The 18,600-nt window shown below is 39.1% G+C and overlaps 1 protein-coding gene and 1 non-coding gene across 17 annotated transcripts in view; both read right to left on the reverse strand.

The window, feature by feature from the left end:
• Window positions 1–18,600, reverse strand: part of CADPS2 (calcium dependent secretion activator 2) — a 540,953-nt gene that overhangs the window by 65,100 nt on the left and 457,253 nt on the right. For 10 of the 16 annotated variants that reach the window (XM_053897639.1, XM_053897630.1, XM_053897632.1 and 7 more), the window contains 3 exons: window positions 14,937–15,093; window positions 553–694; window positions 308–427 (listed from right to left, as the gene is read on the reverse strand). In XM_053897639.1, the coding sequence (XP_053753614.1) occupies window positions 308–427; window positions 553–694; window positions 14,937–15,093 (419 nt within the window). The remainder of the gene's footprint in view (window positions 1–307; window positions 428–552; window positions 695–14,936; window positions 15,094–18,600) is intronic. The other 6 variants (XM_019452590.2, XM_053897637.1, XM_053897634.1 and 3 more) reach the window with 1 other exon arrangement.
• LOC128775799 (small Cajal body-specific RNA 20) lies at window positions 11,924–12,053 on the reverse strand. The gene has a single exon (XR_008420771.1). It is a non-coding gene; the product is annotated as a small Cajal body-specific RNA 20 (non-coding RNA).

Genomic DNA, 18,600 nt, shown 5'->3' on the forward strand with positions numbered 1-18,600 from the left:
TTGATTGCCTGGACTCTATGATTTAGGCTGGAGTCTACAACCTGGGTCGCAAAATGACCTCGGACCAACAGATTACATACAGGCTACACCAATCCAGTGAGTGTTAAAAAAAAAAAACAAAACTGCATCATTTATCATCGCTATGCTAAGCTTAGCTTAATAGCTTAAAAACTCAAACAAAACCAAAACATAGTGTCCCTCAACCAACGATGATAAATGCCATGCAATCTAAACACATGTGCACAGAACACAGCCCAGGCCATGCACTAGCTCACACACCACCAGGAAATAAGTGAGGAATACACACGTGGACTCATATAAAGAAGCCATCCACGAAGGAGTAGAAAAGCTAGGAATCTGTGGAAGATTAAGAGGCAGACTTGGAACTTTTGGAAGAGCTACATTGGGAAGACTGTTGGCGATATTCCTGTAAAGAAACAAACAACGTGGGAAGGGACCACCATAAGCAAGAACTACAGACGGCCACGTGTAAAGTCATAAGGTCAGGATTGAAGAGACAGATGTTCCATGGACACCAGGCAAGATACCCACTTGACAGGCTGCCACGTCTCTTGCTCGAAGCCTCTGTGAATTGACTGGGCAATGGAGGACTCCATGAGATCCACGTAGCGAACAACCAAGGGCACAAAGATCTCTTGCAAGTGTTTGTGAAATTTTCCATTACGTAAAAGTGCTGAAACAGTCAAGCAGAAATATGTTTGTCAGAGGGATCACATCAGGCATTTGGGAAACAGGGGTGAAAAAAACGTTTCCTGAAAGAGTCTGACACAGAAGAACTGACATAGATGATAATGGGTCTTGCTCCTCATATTGAATATATCATGAAAGCTAATCAAGAAGTATAATCAACCTCCTAAGCATGGCTGTCAAAACTGCAAATAGATTAGATCTCTATAAAATGTTCCTGGCAGGTGGTATGTTTTTACTTTCTAAGAGGTTTAACACATGGGGCATAGGACTACTTGCTAGAGATTCAAGGGAGCTGTTGGATACACTGAAGGTCTTGACACATGTAAATATAGTGATAAAGAGCGTTACAATCCCTGTGCTATACTGTGTATCACAAAGAGCTAAACCCATTTAATTCTAAGAGCTAAGCTTGATTACTTGTAAGAGATACACTTATTTAATTCACCAAGAGGGTGACTGTGGCCTTGGGAATGTCTAATCTGATTCGTGAACTTTTCAGTTATTTGTGGATTTTCTTGTTACCCAATTTTCCACATGAGTCTTTGAAAACAGCATATCCCCTGCATTTTCCAGGTGTCCATTTGTCTTTAATGAATTCTACTGTGGAACACCCTACTTACAGCAGTTGTAGAGGTCTTAGAATTTGTGCTACTGGGACAGGACTGTTTAGTAAGTAGGTAGTAGGTAAGGTGCACCTCCCTATACCAGAAGGTGGATGCTTTCTATGCACAGGACATAATTTCATTAGAAGACGTTCAGTGCTATCTATACACTCTTTGTGTCCCACCCATCCACTCCCCTGACGAATTCATAGGTTGAAATCCTAACTTCCAATGTAATCGTATTAGGAGGTAGAGCCTTGAAGGGATGATTCGGTCATGAGGGCAGAGTCCTCATGAACAGGGTTAGTACCCTCATAAAAGAGATCCCAGAGAAATCCTTCGACCCTTTTGCCATTGAGGACACAGCTCAAAGATGGCCATCTAGGAAGCAAGTTCTCACTGGACACTGAATCTGTGGGCACTCTGATCTTGGACTTCCCAGCCCCCAAAACTGTGAGAAATATATTTCTGTTGTTTATAAGCCACCCAATCTCTGGTACTCTGTTGTAACAGCCTGAATGGACTAAGACAGCCAGTATGTGTCTAAGTTGCACCATGAAAGAAAAGAGAATCTATAGGAAAATACTAAGTAATGTTACATAATATTCAATAAATAATTTGAAATTTTTTAGATGATGGTACATGTTTGTTTCTCAAGTGAACATATCTTAAACCCAGCTGTGATGTTTTTTTGACTCTCAAAGTGAAAACATATTCATTTCAAAATATACATCATGGTTGGCAAAGGTATTTCTGAAGAGATAGTCTTTTAATTGAGCCTAAATGACAGGGTGGCATTCACAGAAGATTTGGAGGGAAGATCTCCAGGTGGAGGGAAGATCTCCAGGTAGAGAGAAGAGCTGGTATGAAAGTTCTAGGCAGGGTATAAGCAGATGCACTTCTAGAAGGACGAGAAAGCCAGTGTGGCAGGAGTAGGGTGAGAGACAGGGAAAGAATAGTGCAAGGTGATGTCTAGGTGGTAGGACATGGGTCCACAGGGAAGCATCATTATTTTTATTATTATTAAGCAGAGGAGTGACACAACAGAATGTGTCCGGCAGCTGGGTGGAAGATGGATTGGATGACCAAGGAGCGGGTGGGGAGCAAAGAAGGTACCCAGTGCTCAGTGCTTCACTGCAATAGACCAGGTAAAGGGTGATGGTGATGATGAATGGGGACTGGGATTAGAGCAGCAGAGGTGAAAGATGGGGGAAAGTTCTTCAGGACTCCCATTCACTTCTATGGATCTGAATAGCTGTGTGTGCCTGTGTACAAAATCTAATAATTAGTAACTTTAATAGTAATGTCATAGAAAATACTCCACTAAATATGCCAATTTCCCACATAAATCTTCCTCAGGGCAAAAATACCCCAAAAGCTAAATAGTGCTTTAAAACTTGGGCAAAGTATGTGATGCTTATCATAGTGGCATGAATACTGCTTTAACGGATTCTGAAATTTGTCAGAGGCTGGAAAACTACAGACATGTGAAAGTGGGGTTGGAAAAAATTCTAAATGCAGAGGAAAATACAACCCTGTTTTTTTTTTCCTATTTCTAGTTAATGTGGTTTAGTATTTTTTGTGGTTAAGTAGGTTTTTTTTCTGGGTTATCTATATGAGAAAAGATTTCCTATTAAAGTGGGAATGATAATCATATTTAAAGATAAATGTCTTATTTAGGAGACTAATGTTATCTTAATGATGTTTTCATTAGCACGCTGAAAAGAGCTTTATTTATTCCTAGAGATTCAATCAAAGAACTCAAGGTACTATAGATCATGTAATTCAGTTCCTTTTGCCAAATGTCACCTAAATAAGGATGTTGAACATTAAGGATGAAATATTCTGACTCAGGCCACCTAAGTCACTGTGGTAAGCAAATTAAAAAATACACCCCTATCTGAATTTATTGGATCTCCACTTAACAACTCTCCTCCTTCTTCCTCGTCCTTGCCAGAATTTTTGGAGTGTCAAGCACAGTGCTAAGTCTTTTATACGCATTCTCTCATTTAATCATTACAAAAACTCGATGATAGAAGCACTATTATTTTTTTTTAGTCTTATCAATAAGGAAACTGAGGCACAGAGGATTTAGGGGGCATGTGGCAAAGTCATCTAGTCATTAAACAATAGAACAAGAGCCGTTAACCTCCATAGAGTATAATACTGCCACCTCTCAATTTACATAACCATAAACTATTATCTGTGTATGCATCCATTCCTACATTCATCCAACCTACCAGCAGCCTATCAGCATCTTTTAAGACCTAGAAAAGTAGAGGTTATTTTAGGTAGAAAAATCTTGCAAATGACAAACACATTACTCCACATCTTAGATGAATTATGTTTTTAGAATTAGAATTTGGAAAAACTCAGTTACACTATGAATAAGTCAAGAGATTGAGCAAAACTATTACACTCAATGAAGTGAAAAATGAATGAACACTGAAAATATTCAATGTGCTTATAATACGCATCGAAAGCTGGAGAATTTCACATTGCTATGTAGCTAGACTATAGCCTGACCTTTAATTTATGTGGGCTACTAATAAAAAAATGCAGGGACACCTGGGTGGCTCAGTCGGTTAAGCGTCTGACTTCGGCTCAGGTCTTGATCTCACAGTTGATGGGTTCCAGCCCTGTGGTGACCGCTCAGAGCCTGGAGCCTGCTTCAGATTCTGTGTCTCCCTCTCTCTCTCTCTCTCTCTCTGCCCCCTCCTCCGCTTGCACTCTTGTCTCTCAAAAATAAATAAAAATGTAAAAAAAAAAAAAAAAATGCAAAGAGCCACAGGCTCTACATCTCAGGTGCTGTTAAGCACTATCGTTATTTTTAACTCGTCCAAGACCAAAACACACACGCACCTATGAAATCATTACATCTACAAATGAGAGTAACTCTACCTCATCAATCCAAACGCTACTTTATTATACATTTGGAGATTAGGTATGTTCGTTATTAAGTCATGCTTAGTTTGTTAAAATGAAGCACATAGGAGAATCAATACTCAATGTTGTTATTAAATATTATAATGATTCTAAGATTAAGTACCAGTTGACTCAAATGTATTTCTAGCAAGAGCTCTCTTTTTTAATACACTTGCTAAGCCCTGAATTCACCAACTTGTTAAATAAGCCTGTTTCTCTCGTATTCCCACCATGGGAGTGAAAGCAGAGACTGTCCACCAGATCACTGTATCTGAAGCTGGTGACTGTACTACCTGCTTGGCTTTTACTTTTTACATACAAAGAGTAATCAAGACCTACGTACTTTGCATCCTTAATATCCAGCTCAACACATCCCTCCCTCTCTTTATCGTCACTGCTGTTGCCCTACTTCCTCCAGCCTTCTTATCTCCTGCCTTGCCTACTGCAATAATCTCTTTCCCGGCCTTCAGGATCCATATTTTCTCTTTGTCAATCAAATCTCAAGCAGAGGGGCTTGCAAATATATAAAACTAGTAATGTCCTTCCTAAAGACTGTAAACCTTTAGTGGATCATCAACAACAAACTCTAAAAGTCTTTGCATGACATGAAGGCCATCCGTGCCATACCTTAAAACGACTTCTCTGGCTCATCTCTGTTGCCTGACCCTCTTATTTGCTGTGGTCCATCCATAATGATTTGCACGGTCAGTTCAAGTCTATAATTAACTCCTCCAAACCTTTCTGGAAATGCTTTGCTCTGCTGTCCCCTTGCCCAGTTACTGGTTCCCCCCGTTTACTCACTACTTTGTACAGACCTCCACGGTGGTCCATATCATACTTCTGTACCTACTGCCATTTCTAATCTCCCCACAAGGGTGCAAGGTCCTTGAGGCAGGGACCATGTCTGTATTCTTAGTATCCAGCAAAGTGCATGACTCCAAGCAACTGTTCAAATGTTCGTTGAGTGAATAATTACTTGGATACAACATTAAGATGACTACATTATTATTCAGGGAACTAAGAACTTACTGAAGCCTATATATCTCTTCAAATTTTATATAGAATATATGGTATTAAATACTATTGGTATGAATATCCTATTTTTTTAATGTTTATTTATTTTTGAGAGAGTGTGAAAGCACAGGGGAGGTGCAAAGAGAGAGAGAGGGAAAGAGAGGCTCCAAAGCTGGCTCTGTGTTGCCAGCACAGAGCCCGATGTGGGGCTCAAACTCACAAACCGTGAGATCATGACCTGAGCTGAAATCAGAAGCTAAACCTGAGCTACTCACGTGTCCTTGAATATCTTATTTAAAATAGGGTAGTCCAGATGTCTAAGACCAGACTACTAAAAATTCTACTGGATATGAATGTGGCTATTTTCTGTCTCTTATCTTAATGAATGTGGTAAGAGGAGTATTTTTTGTGTTCAGTCATGACTCTTGATAGCAAACTAACACATCCTGAAGATTAGGAGAAAAGGGAGGTTTTCTCTATTTCCTAAGACCTGTCACAAATGCTTACTTCTGGCCAAAAGTCTGCTCATGTTGCCTCAGGGTGTTCCTTTTTATTTTTTAAAAATCAAATTATAGACCCATTTTCCAAAGTTTTAGAAAACTGGCAATTGGCAGTATTATTTCTTTGGTAATTAGACTCAGGAAAGGTGGGGGGAGGGGCGGCGCGTGGTGGAGAAGGGAGGGATGGAGAGAAGGAGGAAGAGAGAGAAGAAAAGAAATACAGAAAAAATGCAGAAGGAGAAAGAAAGAAAAGCGAAAGCTTCGGGTCAAAAGGCAAGACTAGAGAAACACACAGGACACTGCACTTGTGTATGTAAATGCATGCTCTTTTTCTCAGTTGCCCATATGCCAGTTTGCATTCCACTCCTATCAGACACCATCAAATGCCCTCTTACTATGGAGCCCCAGGCATCAGCATGAGTGCTTCTATCTTCTCCATACGGTTTAGTAAGGGTAGGCTGCGATTTGGGGTTGCCACCTGTCCAGATCAAGCCTCTGCAGGGCACCCCTTCTAACAGCTTATTCCAAGAGGCAACTCCTCAATGTGGCCTCCTCCAAGAATGCTTCTGACAGTATATCCGAGGTGTGGAAGCAGAAAGGACTGCTTGGAAGGAGTCTAAAATAGTGGTTACGAGAATGTAAGTGGAGGACCCAGCATCTACTTTGTTAAATAATCATTTTCCCCTCAAAGATTCCATGTTTCCAAATACCACCTTGTCAGAAAATAATGAAGCATCAATGACATCTAGCTGAACAGTACAATTAGAAATGGCAAAAAGGAAGCAAACGGCTTAAATAAAAGGTAAACTAGGGATGCGGATGTGCCCAATTATTTTGAGCATCCCAATAATTAAGAAATTAATGTTGATTATTTACATACCAAAAAGAGTCTTACATTTACAAAAGTACTTGTCATAGGCTTTTAATAGTAAGATTTCATCTAAGAATATAAACTATGATCCAATTAATAACAATTACTGAGATAGTAATCACTGGACAAGTGAAGAATAAGCAGATAAAAGAGTTCCTGTATTCTTTTTAGGGTAAAAATATGCTGGTGACTCCTGAGCCCATTTAATCCAATTTTATACTGTACCACCCCCTTCCAATTAGTCAGCATTAATGGATTACTAGGGTGAATGACTTCTCCTAAAATTCTAAATAGCCATTTGAGAAGGAAACTAGTAATTCATGACCAGCAAAATAAACAGCACTGACCACAATAAAAACAAGACTTTGCCATAAAACAACAATTATTCAAGGGACTACAAACTATGGATCCTGCACAGTGAAAACCCAGGAGACTAAGACATAAAATTAGTTGACAAATGTATACAATGAGGATCACTGAAATCTGAACAAGGGCTTCAGGAGAAAAGTCAGGAAGATTGCAGCCTAGAACAGAATGATGTACAAGGAAGAAAATACACACAGCAAAACAAAAAAAAAAAAATCCCGAGATCTAGGAATAGCACCAGCCAAGAATCTGGCACATTAAATAGGCACTACATAAATGTGTGTTTACTGAATAAATACCAATAAATATCCACTGCCTAAAGGAAACTCTGAGAGTGTCCCTTCGAAGTTTAAGTAGAATAGGAAACTCACTGGGTGTTATTTTCCTTTTAATTAAAAGCTTAATAAGTAAATCTATATAGTTTGGTAATATTTAATTTGTACAATTACTAGCATAACAACCTCCTAAAACCACATCCAATTCTTCCTTTCCCCTTGGTGCACTTGTTAAAAATTATCTATCTACCTACCTACCTACGTATCTGCCTAACCTACCTACGGAGCAATAGCACTGATGTTATGTTTCCTATATTTTGGACAGCAACCCCAAATCCAACAAATCCAAGTTTAACACTATAATTAAAGATGCCATAGTACAGTACACATAATTGAGTTCTATTTCTACAATCTATATTGCATTATAGTCAGTAAGGCATATATGTCCATATGCTCTACTAGATGATAAGCTTTTCAAGGGCCAGGACTGTTTTTTCATCCAGGTTTCTGCAAAGTGACTGGGACTTGTAAATTTTAGGCATTCAGTACATGTTTGTTGCAGAATTAATTCAGGAAAAAACCCGATATAAACATTAACCAAGGCTTAGGGTAAACATAGACAACGAAGTCTCATGGTCCTGCTCTTCTCATGCTGTCTTTTACGAGATTAATAAAAAATCCAAATGGAGAAGTCTGTAATTTTATTCCAGTTACATACAGCTTTCTGACTGGGATTATGTTCCTCAATGCCTGCCCTAGGTGATGAAAACAATTGAGTTTGGCTGTAACGTGATCAACAACCCTCAAGTGTAGGCTTCTTGATGCTCATGGCCATAGGGGTTACAGAGCTTTCTGCAAATCTGTGAGGGACACGTAGGCATTTTAGAGCAGGTTATTTTTTTTTCAGGCATTAAGTTCTATGAAAATATAAAAATCAGACTGAAAATTTTAGATGGCTACATGTGGTAAAGAATCTAGAGCAACACTGGAACTCAACTACAAAAAAAAAGGCTAGTGACTGCTTGCTTTTACATTTATTTTACTCTACACACTGACAGAACACATTCTGACATGTAATTTTGCATTCAGTCAACTCTGGAAACTGGAGTTAAATACATTTTTGCATTTTTGTGGTCATCTCATCATTTGTAAAAGTGCCTATCTATAAAACTAGGCTGGCACACAGCCCTGTTGTCATCTAGAAGTCATATCCTTTCTGCATTGTGCCTCGTAGATGTATGTACAGATGTATCTATAAACACCAATTCGTGAATTTCAGATGCACGGCTCATTTAAGCGCTTGAGACAGGATAACACGCAGGTGTCAGCCCTCCATATTTCAAAGCTTGAAGATTAACCTAATATACAATATGGTGACCTAACCATTCTTCATTTGAAAGAAATCTGAAAAATAATCTCTGATACAGCCTAAGTGTGAGAATAACCCAGCGGGATTTCCACTTCTTCATTTCTTAATGAGTTTTTTGATAATGAGAGGTGACTTTGCCAGTCACTCTGGGCTCTATTATGGCTAATTTGACTCCACTTCACTCTCCTTGTTAATTATTAACACTAGCCTTTTTATCCTCATGAGACCACATTCCAATTTTTCCTTTTTCGATTTTTATGAGCCCATCTTTATGAAGGTGAAAGTCTTGGAGAATAGGTTTTCACTTAGTGCAGAGCCCGAACATTTATTATTCGTTTAGGCAGAGACGCTGTGACATTGATTATATAAGCACGGGTGTTCTTCAGGATGGCTTTAATGTGCTAGCAATGTGAAAAGGCTGTTAATTAAAGAAGCAGCACCGTGGTATTTTTCACTTGGGAATCAGTTCCCAAAAGAATGGTCATTTGCCACTTGCTAACATATCCACAGATTAAGAGGTGACTAGCTCTAAGGGTTTGCCTTTCAGTAGTGCTGAAAGAAATGATTTGTGCCATTTGCAGATGGCTTTCATTTGTCAGAAGCGGTCACTTGCCATATCTATTATCGACAGGACAATTGTGGCAGACAGCACGCAAGGGTAGAATCTATTTGTACTAGCGTTAGAGTCGCACAGTATCATTTAACTATCATGCTAATTGCTTCATTATGAAAACATTTATTTTCCCTCAACTTTAATACATCTCTTTCTCAAAATTGTTTCCTTAGATACCATTTAAAGTAATTACCCATCTAATTATCTCTTTAGTTGGGGCAGGGGGAGTGGATCAGGGTGGATGGAGGTAGGATGGATGGACGAGCAGGGAGCTCAGTCTTTTCTGGACAGAAATAAAGGAGCCGGAGTTTGTTTTCATCATCAGTCCTGCTCTGGGAATCAGTGGGTGAGTCTGTGAGGGGCGGGAGATTGGGGACAGTTGCTAAAATTATGGTGCAGCTGATACTCTTCCCTGGAGGAAAACTACATTTCATCTCCAAGGGTTCTTAAGGCTAAGGCTTTCCCCAATCATGCCCAACTCTACAGAAAGACGCATGACCCCGACAGAATTTTTCTCCTCCTTACAACAGAAACTGAATCTGCTGTCTTGAATCTTTCCCCCAACTAATTAGTTCAGTCCCTGGCATTCTCATTGTGGACGTTTCATATCATACGTGATAGGACAACATACACCATTTATCTGACTCTGTACCCTTTAACCAACTCTCTTCCTCTGCCCCTACAACTCAAGGGCTTTATGAAAATTTTCTGAGGTGAAAACAAAACTTCATGGAATCTCCTGTCTTCCTTTAAAAAATTATATTATTTTGTAAATGCCCCAGAATCTGCTTTTGTTCGCACAGGCCAAGACGGAACTGGAGACCAAGGGGGCGGGCTCCTGCTCACCTCTGTCTGTGACTCCCATCGGCCAGCTCCTGCCTGGCCACATCACCTCTTAGGGATTTACTTTCCTAGGCTGGAAAATGGAGAGCTTTGTCTAAAATCCTGTCCCCTTTCCAAAAGATGAACACCTATTTTTAAAATATCCAAGCATTAAGAAAGAGGGCAAACAACCAGTGGGGACATATTGAATTATTCATTAAAAAAACGCAAAACAACCCGGCTACCAAGTTTTCAAGGCACAAATAAATGAAGTAAAATTTTTAACCCGTACCTCCACTACTTTGAGGTGTGTCAGTAATTTTTATTTTGGGAATGCCAACATAAGCATGCAACATTATTATAAGTCACAACCATTTAAAATCTATAGTATATAATTAGTTGTGTACCACATGTGGGCTAACAGTAAGCACCGTTATTTAGCAAATTCTCTCCTGTTCCAAGACTGGACATTTCAGAGTGATCTGTTTCCTTTACTCCTGGTTAAAGTTGTAATTAATTATAATTTGGACTCTAATGTTAATTGGGTTGATGTGGAAAAAACTGTTATGCCATAGTACTGATGTATAAGGCTCTTTGTTTCTAGGGGGGATTAAAAGGATTGAAGTTTTATGTTTTCCTAAAGCTTTCCAAAAGGCCAATACAGGGGCAGCGGTAGGTTGATATTTTAACATTTGAATTGAATTCACTAAATCGCCATCTGAATATTTCAGGAATTTAATAAAACAAACACATAATTATTAACAATATTCTTCATTACTATCAAGAGTGAATTAATAGCAAAAAGAAAGTACACTTTACCAACTATCAAGATACTCAGTGGTCTTGGCTTTGGATAGTAACTTCTGAGTTTGAGAGGAAAGTGACTGCATTGTATTTCAATTCCCCAGACTCTACTGTGCTCCCAATACCAAAAGGAAATTATGGCACTGGGGAACTTTTCTATTTACCTCACTACATGGAGGAGCTGTTTTTCTCTGAAATAATTGATGTTTTCTCAAATCTGTTAATCACTGCAAAATCAAAGCCAAGATCTAGACTTACCTCAAAACTGATAGTGCTCAAAAGAGATCAGTAATAAATGCTTCTATGTTTTAGTTGAATAATTTACAACACAACATAAAACTATACTTTATGCATTTAATAGTAGCCAATGTTATAGAAATGATTTAAAACGGGAAATTTTTAATTTAAAATTCAATTATTTTGAATTAAATATATGCAGGTCTGGCTAAAAATTAACTTTCTGCTATTCTCACTTTAGTGTTCCTTTTTATTTCTCTAGTTCTACAGAAAGTGGTTTATTGCTTTTAGAACAAAATAAGATGCTTTCAGAACTTTTGTTAGTGAAGAAAAACCGCTAGCACTTGAAAACTTTTCTAAAACATTATTTTGTCAGCTGATGGAAGTAGGCACTTCAACAGAGAAAACTCTCCCCCGTGCAACTGTGTGGAGCCCAAGCTGTCCAATTCGATGCAGCTAATGGCTTAGAAGCGGGACTTGTATTTGCAACTGGCCTCCTGAATGTCAGGTCTGATCTCCTTGCCTTGATGCCCGAGGTACTCTTTCTTCTCCGGCACCCACTCACGGCTCTTTGTCACCACCCTGCACCACGCAATCCCGTACGAGACCCTGTCTAGGTGTGTTTGTTAGGTGCTGCCTATGGATCAGGCAGGGGGCCAAGCTACTTTTGGGACAACACAGGCTAATATCAATCAGCTCATGAGAGTCTGGCAGTATCTAAGGAGAGCCAGAGGCCTCCTGCCCAGTGCTGCCACTTTAGACCCTCGTGTGTCTGTGGCCTGATATAGACCAAGTGGGAGCTCCCAGCAACTACAGATGTCTGAGGCAGGAAAATAAGGTTATTAGGTCATGACAGCCCCGACAATGATCCTTGAGAGCTGATCTTGGCCTCCAACCCTGGTTGAAGAGAAAAGGGACCCACACAGCCCCATGGGAGAGAGGCCCTTCGTTTTAGTGTTCTTTTTGATATAACTCTCATAAATTCACACCTGCAATGTAAGAACTCTTATTAAAAATAAATACTAGGGATGTCTGGGTGGCTCAGTCAGTTGAGGGTCCCACTCTTGACTTCGGCTCAGGTCATGATCTCATGGTTCATGGGATTGAGCCCCATGGACTCTGTGGTGACAGCTTGGAGCCTGTTTGGGATTCTCTCTCTCCTTCTCTCTCTGCCTCCAATCCCCCGCCCCCGCCCCACTCTCTCTCTCTCTCAAAATAAATACATAAGCTTAAAAAAATAAATATTAAAGGAGGCCAATTCATTGGAGTTTGCAGTATAGGTCCCCCCCCCAAATTTCTTAGAAACCTATACTTGTTTTCTCCATGCATAAATACTGATATGTTGAATAAGTTAAATGATTCATCACCTTTACTGTTTGACTATGAACATTAATAAATGCCTCATTTTTGAATGAACTCCCAAATAAATTTAAATATGGTCAATTCTTGACTTTTTCATACAAATGGAGAAAGCAATGCTCAAAATAAGCCTACAACTATTTATGTTCAGTTAGGGACTTAATGAATAATACATATATTTATTTTTGACAGCAGGTTTATTGTCTTAAGATAATATGAAACCTGACTTATAAGTTCTTAGCAGAAAATAAATGATGCTAAGAGACTGGGAAAAGAAGAAGGTCATTCAAAGTCTGCTAGCTGGGAGGAGGGAACCAAAGTAAAACTTAAAAGCTGGCTGGGATCATTTGCAGAATGAATGATTCACATACAGATAATGTGGGTTTAGCTACTTCTGAGAGTAGACATTGTGGTTAGATATGAATTAGGAAATGTAGCTTAGTTCTTTGGCTTTCTAGTAGGATATTTTGGAAATGAAATTGGATAGGAGAATGAAATTAGTTGAAAGAGTCGAGACTGAAATTTTCACAGACTAACACCTATAATATTTATTTTGTGTCTACTATATGTGCACTATTATGGTGTTCAATCCTCACCATCAATGACACTGTATGTACTATTATTTTCCTTCCTTTATAGATGAAGAACCTAAAGTTCACAGGGGTCAAGCTACTGTCAAAGGTCAAGTTGTAAGTGGCAGAGACAGATGTGAATCTCTCTGGCATCACAGTCCATGTTAATAATTACTAAAAATCACACCTCTCTTACTGTAACAGAGGTTCTTGACCTGCCATCCTAAATCTGATGTCTATGGGGAGTCTAATATTACACACAATTTCATATTAATGTGGATTTCCCCCTCCAGCAAAACAGTTACAGTTTTATCAGAGACTGAAAAGGATGAACAACAAAGAAAGGTAAGATGTAACAGAACAGAGTGAGGAACAAAACCGAAAGAGTAAGTTTTTTAGTTACAAAAAATTAAGAATGTTTGAGAGAGAGAGAGAGAGAGAAAGAGGGGACGAGGAACAGGGGAGGGGCAGAGAGGGAGGGATAGAGAATCCCAAGCAGGTTCCATGCTGTCAGTGCAGAGCCCGACCCAGGGCTCAAACTCATGAACTGTGAGATCATGACCTGAGCTGAAATCGAGAGCCGGACGCTTAACTGACCAAGCCATCTGGGTGCCCCAAGAGTAATTTTTTTAAAAACAAAGATAAATGTAAAGACATGGATTTAAGTTTAAGCCTAGAAGTACATAACAGTGATGTCCTGGAACGAGGGCAGTAAAAGGATCTGGAGTTTTAACTTACATTAAGTTTGCAATGTATCACAGGGTGACTGAGTTCCTTGGCAAGTTAGAGCAGCATGAGCTGCACAAAGACAGGGCAGAGGGACAGCACCTCTCCTGGGGGTCTGGGTTACTCAGGCCACGTTGTGAGCACTGTGCTCTTCACAGCACCACACTCCAGAGCAATACTGAAACATGGACTGAGGTCTATGCAGAGGAAGGTGGTAAGAGTGGTAATGGGCACAGAAACACTATCACGCAAGAAAGGACTGAATGACCTAGCAATAATGGCTCAGAGAAGAAAACACACAATAGTACAAGGCTGTTACATCGATCACGTAGAACAAGTCAGAAGCAGAGGGGAGGAGGCAGCAGAGATCAACTTGGTCTATAATGGGAAGAACAGGATAGAACAGGTAATTGGTGACCTGTGATCACTGCCAAGTGTTGAAGCAAAGGCCGTCAGTAGTAACCAAACTTGGGTTTAAGGGAACTTTAAAAAGAATCATCATAAGAAAGGCCCAGGAATCTGTGTGTTAAGAAATGTCCCCATAACGTTCTGATGTAAAACTAGGTTTGTTCTGGCTTCTAGAAGACCATGTACCAGAAAAGTTGTAAAAGTTGTTATTGCATTGGAAAGAAATGTCTCAATAGAGGACCTTTACATCCTCCCAAATTTCTAAATACTGAGAGAGCAACCCATACCACACAGCAATATTACACCATCATTATGGAAGTGAATCCCTCTCAGGCAAACAAAATTATCAGAATGCATATTAGTAGAAGCCTTAACATAGCATGATTCTTAGAATAATGGCACATTTCTAAGTTGTCTTTCAGAGATGCAAGTATTCTCAAGTGCTTTAGAAATGCTAACCTCTGAAGATTTTCTGATTCACAAGGTACAGCGAAGATGCCTATATTATCAGTTCTTGATAAAAGCAGAAGGGTAGAAATAAGAGGAACTTCAGAGGCCAGTGGAGAAATCTGGGCATAGTACTGGTTTCCCCCAGAACCCAGCTTGAAAAAGTCAGGCAGACTGAGAAAACATTAATGTTATCAATGTCAGTCTTGTTCAGTGAGTGTGAGAGCTCTATAAATACACATTCACTCACACAACATTCTCTTCATCGACCTTCCCCTCCCCATTTCATATATGAAAGAAAACGCACGTGCTTACTGTCATTTCTGAGGAAATTATTAAGTAGTTGGAAAAGAGGAAAACTATCCCAGGAGTCTTGTGGTTGGGCCTCCAGTGCAGTATCCATATCCACTGTGAATAAAGCCCAAAATTTCTCTGCATGCTCTGCCAATAAATCGGGCCACCAGGCAAATGCCTATAAAAGGATAAATAAATAATGTAAAATTAGATTACTTCTTAGAAACACACACAAATACCCTGCCACCTGAAAACATGTCATTAAAAGTGAAAGTGTAGTCGAATGCTATAAAATAGGATATGTAACACATTTAAAAATAAGTCTACTCACAGAAAAAAGCGATAGTAGAAATACACAAAAACATTCATAAGTAGTTATACTTAAATTATGAAATACATTGTTTTATATTTTCAAATGTTATATATTAAACATGTATTTTTAAAGTGAAGTGATAAATGTCATTTTGCATTTTAATTCTATTTTAGATTTCCTATTTCATTCAATGCCAAATTTGCTTATTTAAAATTTGTGCATAACATTTTTTCTCACGCTTAAAAAATACTACTTTTTTATTTGTAGTACTTTAAAAAATAAATCTAAGGTGTAAAGCTAAAATATACTTTCAAAGAGAGGGATTTCTTAACTCTGATGTTAATTAATTAGATCTCCAATGGTCTTTGTCTTAACTAGTCTTCCATAGTCTCTCTGATGCCCAGCATTTTAATTTTGCAGGTCTTGGCATTGTACATATGACTATATATGTGAATATTTTAATTTCTGCCTCTTAATTAGACAGTAACACTACAAAGACAAGTCTGTATATGTTCTATTTATTATTTTATAGTCAGCTGGGCATTTTCTAGTGCCTTTTAGGTCATGGCAATATTCACTTTAAAAAATCTGCTGTTTATATGAGTGAAAATAATATTTACTTTCTAGAAAGTTCTTGAAAACCATGTGGTCTGACCATGGACCACAGCACCAAGACTGCCTGCCCATGGAATCCAGCAGCAGGCCCAATCTCCCATGGTCCCTACCAACCAGCCCACCAAGAATCTCTTAATGGGATGATTAGTGAAGGGTTTTCCCTGAGGAAGCCAGTCTGTAGAGAATACAAGAGATGGCTGCTTCTTCATATGTGCAGACACCAACACAAGTCTTTAAGGACCATGAAGAATCAAAGAAACATGATATCAACAAAAGAACAAAATAAAGATCCAGTACCCAACCTAAAGACATGGAGATTTGCAAAGTGCCTGAAAGAATACAAAGGTATCTTTTTTTTTTTTAACGTTTATTATTATTTTATTTTTGAGACAGAGAGAGACAGAGCATGAACGGGGGAGGGTCAGAGAGAGAGGAAGACACAGAATCTGAAACAGGCTCCAGGCTCTGAGCTGTCAGCACAGAGCCCGACGCGGGGCTCGAACTCACGGACTGCGAGATCATGACCTGAGCCGAAGTTGGACGCCCAACCAACTGAGCCACCCAGGCGCCCCACAAAGATATCATCTTAAAGAAGCTCAATGAGCTACGAGAGAACACAGATGAACAACTAAATAAATTCAGGAAAACATTAAAAAAATGAGAAGTTCAACAAAGAGACAGAAACCATAAGAACTAAACAAATATTCTAGAACTGAACAATGACTGAAAAATTCAACAGAGAGCTTCAACAGAGTTGATCAAGAAGAAAGAATCAAATCAATGAACTTGAAGACAAGTAATCTGAAGTTTTCCAGTCAGAGGAACAATAACAACAAAAGAGTCAAACAAAGTGAAGAATGCTTACAGGATTTATGAGGTATCTTTGAATAAACCAGTGATAGATATTATGGGAGTCCCAAAGACAGGAGAGAAAGGGAAAGGGGCAGAAAGCCTTTTTAAAAGAAATGGTGGCTGCAGCACCTGGGTGGCTCAATCGGTTAAGCGTTCGACTTTGGTTCAGGTGATGATCTCAGTTTGTGGGTTCGAGCCCCATGTCAGGCTCTGTACTGACAGCTCAGAGCCCGGAGCGCCTGCTTCGGATTCTGTGTCTCCCTTTCTCTCTGACCCTCCCCCACTTGCACTCTGTATCTCAAAAATAAATAAACATTTTAAAAAATTAAAAAAAAGAAAAGAAAAGAAAAGGAAAGAAATAGTGGCTGAAAACCTCCCAAACCTGGATAGGGAAATGGACATCCAGATTCATGAAACCTAAAGGACACCAAATTGCTTGACCTAAAAAAGTCCACACCAGGACACATTACAACTAAACTGTCAAAAGTCAAAGACAGAGAATTTTGAAAGCAGCAAGAGAAAAGTAATTCATCATATACCAAAGCTATCAGATTTCTCAGCAGAAACCTTGGGGCTTGGTGAGAGTGGTAAGATACATACCAAAGCTCACCAAAAGCTATCAGATCCCCCCACCATCTCACCAAAGCTATCAGATTTCTCAGCAGAAACCTTGGTGGCTTCGTGAGAGTGGTAAGATACATACAAATGCTAAAAAAAAAAAAAAAAAAACGCCAACCAAGAATACTCAGCAAACTTGTTCTTTAAAAATGAAAGACAAGTAAAGACTTACCCAGACAAAAGCTGAAAAAGCTCATTACCACTAGACTTGCCTTTACAGATAAGTGCTAAAGGGAATTCTTCCAAATTGAAACAAAGGATGCTAAACATTAACACAAACATATATGAAAATATAGGGGTGCCTGGGTAGTTGAGCGTCCTACTCTTGATTTCAGCTCAGGCCATGAACTTGTCATTTTGAGCTCAAGCCCTGCATTGGATTCTGCACTGATGGTGTGGAGCCTGCTTTGGATTCTCTCTCTCCCTCTCTTTCTCTACCCCTCCCCGGCTTGTGCTCTGTCTCTCAAAAAATAAGCAATAAATAAATAAATAAATAAATAAATAAATAAATAAATAAATAAATAAATATTGGGGCATCTGAGTGGCTCGGTTGGTTAAGTGTCCCACTTTGGTTTAGGTCTTGATCTCACAGTTTGTGAGTTTGAGGCCCATGTCAGGCTCTGTGCTGACAGTTCAGAGCCTGGAACCTGCTTTAGATTCTGTGTCTCCCTCTCCCTCTGCCCCTCACTCACACGCTGTCTCTGTCTCTTAAAAATGAATAAACATTAAACAACAACAACAACAAAAATATATGTGAAAATATAAATCTCACTAGTAAAGGTAAATACATAGACTAATAGTAATATAATACTATAATAGGGGTGAACAAATCACTTTTAATTCTAGTATAAAATCTAAAACAGAAAAGTATTTAAAAAAAATTTTTTTTAATGTTTATTTTTGAGAGACAGAGAGAGAGAGACAGAGCATGAGTGGGGGAGGGGCAGATAGGGTAACACAGAATCCGAAGCAGGCTCCAGGCTCTGAGCTGTCAGGGCAGAGCCTGACACGGGGCTTGAACCCACAAACCGTGAGGTCATGATCTGGGCCGAAGTCAGACGCTCAACCGACTGAGCCACCCAGGAACCCCAGGAAAGTATTGAGTGAGTGTGGGTTTTGTAAAGAAAAATCAAATCCAAATCAGATAACTCATACTGAAATACAAAGATTTAAGTGTCTACTTCCTTTAGGTCTATCTGATTTATATAAAGAAGCAAACTATGGTATAGGTTTTAAATGTGCCATACATTTTAGAAGTTGGCCCAATGAATTAAAAATACCTTTAAT

Source organism: Panthera pardus, unplaced genomic scaffold, assembly GCF_024362965.1.
Source record: "Panthera pardus isolate Hobbes unplaced genomic scaffold, ASM2436296v1 HiC_scaffold_8, whole genome shotgun sequence".
NCBI classification, from domain to species: Eukaryota; Metazoa; Chordata; class Mammalia; order Carnivora; family Felidae; genus Panthera; species Panthera pardus.